Raw genomic sequence first — 6,217 nt, 5'->3', positions numbered from 1 at the left:
AAGAGAGAGCGTCTGAGTGGGGGCAAAAAAACCGACAAAAATGGGGGCAAAAATCCCCAAAAATTCTCTCCCAAAATTTTAAGTTCCCTCTCCCAAAATTTTAAATTCCCCCCCCCAAATACTGTCGGTTATAACTGCCAGAACACTAAAATGATAAACGTCAGAAAGTAAAATAATAAAATAATCAATTTCTGTCGGTTATAACCGCCACCATTTACTTAAAACCCGCCAGCATATGTAAAAAAAATATTTAATAAAAGAATTCAAAAATACTGTCGGTTATAACCGACAGTATTTTTTGATATCCGCCACTAAATATCCGCCAATATTTTTCTAATATCCGTCACTAATTAAATAATATGTCGGATATAATTTATCCGACAGGATTTTCTAATATCCGTCACCATCTTCCGCCACCTAAAGCTAATATTGTAGTAGTGTCCACGAGAATAGGGTACTGTTTTTTCATAAAACACTTGGAATTTTACCTAAAATTTTAATGTGCTTTTAATAAAAGCATTTTTAACGAAAACGATTCCGAGCAAGTTCAACAGAAATGCTTTCTCCAAACATTATCAAGCATGCCCTAATTAAACAATATAGACTTAAAAGAAGAGGAAGGTGGTTGCCAATGCCGTGAAACGTTAGCAGTAGACTTTTGGACAAGCTTTTGGTCTTTCTTTTTATTCTTGTCGCATTAATGGGTTCGAGTTGTCGCTAAGTCTTGGTCCCCTCTTCTGCTATACGCGTACCCAACGCGGTATAGTTACCTTATTCTTTTAAATTTCAGTACCCAAACCGCGTTATCTTATTCTTTTAAATTTCAGTAGTATTCTTCACATTCTTTTATCAGTACCTGATGTGACTTACAATACTAAATTCACAATATATATATATATATAGAAAAAAATGGTTGTGATGTGTGAGACGCGAGCACAACCGTTGATGATTGTGGATTTCTCGATGATCTTACACAGATTAATAGTTGTGTCAACGTTACAACGATAGTGACTCCATTAACTTTTCTTTTTGTTTGAAGGACTCCATCAGCCAAGTAGAGACATAAGGCCACCTGAAGATAATGTAAAAAGGATCATGATTTTGAAATTCCAATATCATCGTTGTAAAAATATACAATGTTGAGCATTTAACTTAAACTTAAATCCACCACTTAGTACTACAGTTTAATGATATTCCTCTTCATTTGTAAGTAGTCTTAAGTTCGATTCTTACCAAAAACGAATTTGAACCACATTATTGCTAGCCCATTGTGAAGCTAAATCCACCCATGCTCCTTAATATAAATAATATCATTTATTAAAAAATAAAAAAATAAAAAAAACTTAAATTCTTATATAATTAAAAATTTCGCGTAGTTTTGAACTGCTCTACAGAGAGAAATTGAACTTGGATACAAAATTAACTGTCTTAAATGATATTTGGTCGATTATTTCTTCTTTGATTTTCAAACATTGTCCCACTAAAATTGTTTAGAATTATTTAATCTGGTCTGAATTTTTTTTTAGAATCAATTGCTTCAAATTCAAACTAAACTTTATTTAACGTAAAAAACTTACCAGCTGTTAGTGTTTGAGTGTTGACCGCGCAAATATTAGGAAAGATAGGGCAGCAAATAAGCGGCAGAAGATGAAGAAGCGCTATTAGCTCTCAAGCCATGCAATTTCCCACCAAAATTTCGGATCCTCAGTCGTTCTTCCTCCACTCAGTTTTTTCGTATTTTCCGCACACAAATGCACAGAGAAGAAGAAAACAAATCCCATTTTCTTATTTTCTCAGGTCCTCACCGCACTGTCTCTCCTCTTTCCCAGAAATGTTACTGAAACTTCCTTTTCTCAAAAGCGCTTTTCCTACGCGTTTTGCTCTACATATATATGCCTGTGTGTTTAATCTGTAGGAGGAGGTTGTGATAAAAAGAATAAAATAAAATTAATTGCTTGGATAAGAAGTGAAAGAAAGGTAGTTAAATTAGTTGGTCGATGGAGAGCTATTTGCAAGAGTTCGGGGAAGTGAAGCCGAAGGGTTCGTCTGAAGAAACGTTGCAGAAATGGAGGAACCTTTGCATCGTTGTCAAGAATCCGAAACGGCGGTTTCGCTTCACTGCCAATCTTTCCAAGCGTTTCGAGGCTGCTGCTATGCGCCGTACCAATCAGGTCTTTATTTCATCTCACCTCTCTCGTTCTTCTTCTTTTTCTTCTTAGAAATATCTCGTCTGTCAGTCGATGGATGTTATGTATTGATTTAACGCTCAAGAGCTAATTATTTAATAAATTAATACGAAGGTGACAGACCATAAAACAATATGATTCCCATGATTAATCATATAGCATGCGTACTAGAGCATTCATGCTCTGTTTAACAAACACAGAGACGACCAATACGTTTCAAATTATAGTTTTCAACTTCAATTCTTTACTAATCTTTTGAGAAATTTCTGGTTTGAATATTGCAGGAGAAACTGAGGATTGCTGTTTTGGTTTCTAAAGCTGCATTTCAATTTATTCAAGGTGAGTCTATTTGGCATTAAAGATAAAACATCATCAGTTCATCATATAACAAGACGAGGTGGTTTTATAGTTGTTCTAAATTTCTAATGTCTGCAGGTGTGCAACCAAGCGACTACGTCGTACCCAAGGAAGTTACAGACGCAGGTTTTCTGATTTGTGCTGATGAACTGGGATCCATTGTTGAAGGCCACGATGTAAAGAAGCTAAAATTTCATGGCGGAGTAAGTGGCATCGCAGAAAAGATCTCCACATCAGTAAAAGATGGGCTCAACACCGAATCAGACTTGCACACTCGAAGACAGGAGATTTATGGAATCAATAAATTTACCGAGAGTGAGCAACGGGGTTTCTTGGTATTTGTTTGGGAAGCCCTTCAGGATATGACTCTTATGATCCTCGGAGTGTGCGCATTCGTGTCTCTGGTAGTTGGGATAGCAATGGAAGGGTGGCCAGTTGGAGCACATGATGGACTTGGAATCGTTGCGAGTATCCTGTTGGTTGTTCTTGTCACAGCAACAAGTGATTACCGCCAATCGTTGCAGTTCAAGGACTTGGACAAGGAGAAAAAGAAGATTGCGATGCAAGTAACAAGAAATGGATATAGGCAGAAAATGTCAATCTATGATTTACTGCCTGGCGATATTGTGCATCTTTCTATTGGAGACCAAGTGCCAGCAGATGGGCTCTTCGTATCAGGATTTTCTGTGTTGATTGACGAATCAAGCTTAACTGGTGAGAGTGAGCCAATAATGGTAACTCCTGAAAACCCTTTTCTTCTTTCGGGGACTAAGGTCCAAGACGGGTCATGCAAGATGATGGTTACAACGGTTGGGATGAGAACCCAGTGGGGTAAACTGATGGCGACTCTGAGCGAAGGCGGAGATGATGAAACCCCCCTGCAGGTGAAGCTGAATGGAGTGGCAACCATTATTGGAAAGATAGGCCTTTTCTTCGCCGTTGTGACTTTTGCAGTTATGGTGCAAGGATTGTTTAGTCGTAAACTGGCTGAGGGAACACACTGGAGCTGGAATGGAGATGATGCAATGCAGATGCTGGAATTCTTTGCTGTTGCAGTTACAATTGTTGTTGTTGCTGTCCCTGAGGGGCTGCCGCTGGCTGTGACATTGAGCCTTGCCTTTGCCATGAAGAAGATGATGAATGATAAAGCACTCGTTCGTCATCTGGCAGCTTGCGAGACTATGGGATCAGCCACAAATATTTGCAGTGACAAAACCGGGACACTAACAACCAACCGCATGACCGTTGTAAAATCATGCATTTGCATGAATGTCAAGGAGGTTAGCAATCCCAATGAGGCCTCTAGGTTATTCTCTGACCTTCCGGAATCTGCTAAGAAACTTTTGCTACAATCAATCTTTAACAACACCGGCGGAGAAGTTGTGGTTAACAAAGCTGGAAAGTATGAGCTGTTGGGAACACCTACAGATACTGCTTTGTTGGAACTTGGCTTGTCACTAGGTGGAAATTTCCAAGCAGAGAGACAAGCTTCTAAGCTTGTTAAAGTCGAGCCATTCAACTCAACGAAGAAACGGATGGGGGTAATCTTGGAGCTTCCCGAAGGAGGTCTGAGAGCGCACACCAAAGGTGCCTCAGAAATAGTTTTGGCCAGCTGCGAAAAGGTGATCAACTCAAATGGCGAAGTTGTTCCCCTTGATGAAGCATCCCTCAACCATCTCAAAGTTACTATTGAGCAATTTGCTTGCGAGGCTCTTCGAACTCTATGTCTTGCGTATACAGAACTAGAAACTGGTTTCTCTCCAGAGAATCCCATTCCTGTTTCTGGTTTTACTTGTATAGGAATTGTGGGAATTAAGGATCCTGTTCGTCCCGGTGTCAAGGAGTCAGTTGCAATTTGCCGTTCAGCTGGCATTACAGTAAGAATGGTTACTGGAGACAATATAAATACTGCAAAGGCTATCGCAAGAGAATGTGGTATTCTCACCGATGATGGCATAGCCATTGAAGGTCCGGAGTTCAGGGAGAAGAATCAGGAAGAATTGCTTTCTCTGATTCCTAAACTTCAGGTACTAGCTCCCTTTCCTTCGAGGAACATAATCGTTGGGGTTTGTTTCTTACTGACTAACAAGTATGGTTTATGAATCCGTGATGCTGAAACTTGAGTTCTCGTGTAGGTGATGGCTCGATCTTCACCTCTTGACAAGCATACATTGGTGCAGCACTTGCGGACCACATTTGATGAAGTTGTTGCTGTCACCGGTGATGGAACAAACGATGCCCCAGCGCTTCACGAGGCAGATATTGGACTAGCCATGGGGATTGCTGGAACTGAGGTGAGTATATATTATATATATAGTCCTCTATATTGCCAGATATCTTCACATTCATTGTTGTCCCTTATGAAGCAAGCGTTACAGAATAGGCCCTTAACTAATCATATTTCCCATGCTGTCAGGTGGCCAAAGAGAGTGCCGATGTTATAATTCTGGATGATAATTTCTCCACCATCGTAACAGTGGCGAAATGGGGACGTTCGGTTTACATCAACATTCAAAAATTTGTGCAATTCCAGCTGACGGTTAATATAGTTGCATTGATCGTGAATTTCTCCTCTGCTTGCTTGACAGGTTAGCCGGCTCACATTTTCGATATGTTGTCCACTTGTGTAACAAAATTCGCCATACTTTCCTATCCCTCGAAGAAATCATTTCTCACTTGTGCGTTTCAAAAATCATTCTTCAGGGAGCGCTCCTCTCACAGCTGTGCAGCTATTGTGGGTTAACATGATCATGGACACATTAGGCGCCCTTGCTCTTGCCACCGAGCCTCCGAATGATGACCTAATGAAGCGTCCGCCGGTTGGAAAGAGACAGAATTTTATCAACAATGTAATGTGGAGGAACATTCTGGGGCAGTCTTTCTATCAGTTTACCATGATTTGGTTCCTTCAGGCAAAAGGAGAAGCAATGTTTGGTCTGTACGGACCGGACTCTCATGTGATCCTCAACACACTGATTTTCAACACATTTGTGTTCTGTCAGGTAATCTTTTCTAAAATTACTCATACAAGGACTACTGCTGACGATTTTTACTGCTACCAAGGGTGACCTGATTCTGTTTATGCAGGTTTTCAACGAAATAAGCTCGCGCGAGATGGAGGAAATAGATGTCTTCAAGGGCATACTGGATAACTATGTCTTCGTCGCAGTCCTCGGTTTCACAGTTGTGTTCCAAATCATTATTATCGAGTTCCTGGGAAAATTTGCAAGCACAGCACCCCTCACCCTGGCACAATGGTTCGTCACTGTATTCATCGGGTTTTTAGGGATGCCGATTGCTGCCGGATTAAAGATGTTTCCCGTTTGAACAACACAAGATATAGAGATTAGTAAGACAACAAAAGAACAAAGTTAGGGAGCTTAGAGGCCTATATTGGGAAACAGTTCTCTGAAAATTCCACATCCTGCAAAGATGCATGAGATGATGAACAGAATTAGCAGATATTAGCTAGCTAATTAGGCCAATGTCTTATGTTTAACTGAAAATTAGGAATTCTTCAAGTTTGACATGGTGATACACAGGGTTGGTTGCCGGTCCTGTAAGTCGTCGACTGTATTTTCTTATCGACTTATCGTTTATGTAACTAGTTTTCCCTTCTGGCAACGATTTGTTTAACTTTTCACATGGTTCTTTTTTTCTGTGCATTGGACCTT

At 40.1% G+C, this 6,217-nt stretch overlaps 1 protein-coding gene across 1 annotated transcript; it reads left to right on the top strand.

Annotated features, from left to right (window-relative positions):
- Window positions 1-1,408: 1,408 nt before the first annotated feature.
- Window positions 1,409-6,186, top strand: LOC103401502 (calcium-transporting ATPase 2, plasma membrane-type-like). The gene is made up of 7 exons (XM_008340214.4): window positions 1,409-2,171; window positions 2,471-2,525; window positions 2,622-4,570; window positions 4,679-4,837; window positions 4,960-5,131; window positions 5,247-5,545; window positions 5,631-6,186. The coding sequence occupies exons 1-7, from the start codon at window positions 1,998-2,000 to the stop codon at window positions 5,868-5,870; spliced, it is 3,048 nt and encodes a 1,015-aa protein (XP_008338436.3). The 5' UTR covers window positions 1,409-1,997; the 3' UTR covers window positions 5,871-6,186.
- Window positions 6,187-6,217: the final 31 nt, after the last annotated feature.

Source organism: Malus domestica, chromosome 15 (assembly GCF_042453785.1).
Source record: "Malus domestica chromosome 15, GDT2T_hap1".
NCBI lineage: Eukaryota > Viridiplantae > Streptophyta > Magnoliopsida > Rosales > Rosaceae > Malus > Malus domestica.
The sequence above is the reverse complement of the archived record's forward strand: the minus strand, read 5'-3'. Positions and strand labels throughout refer to the sequence as shown.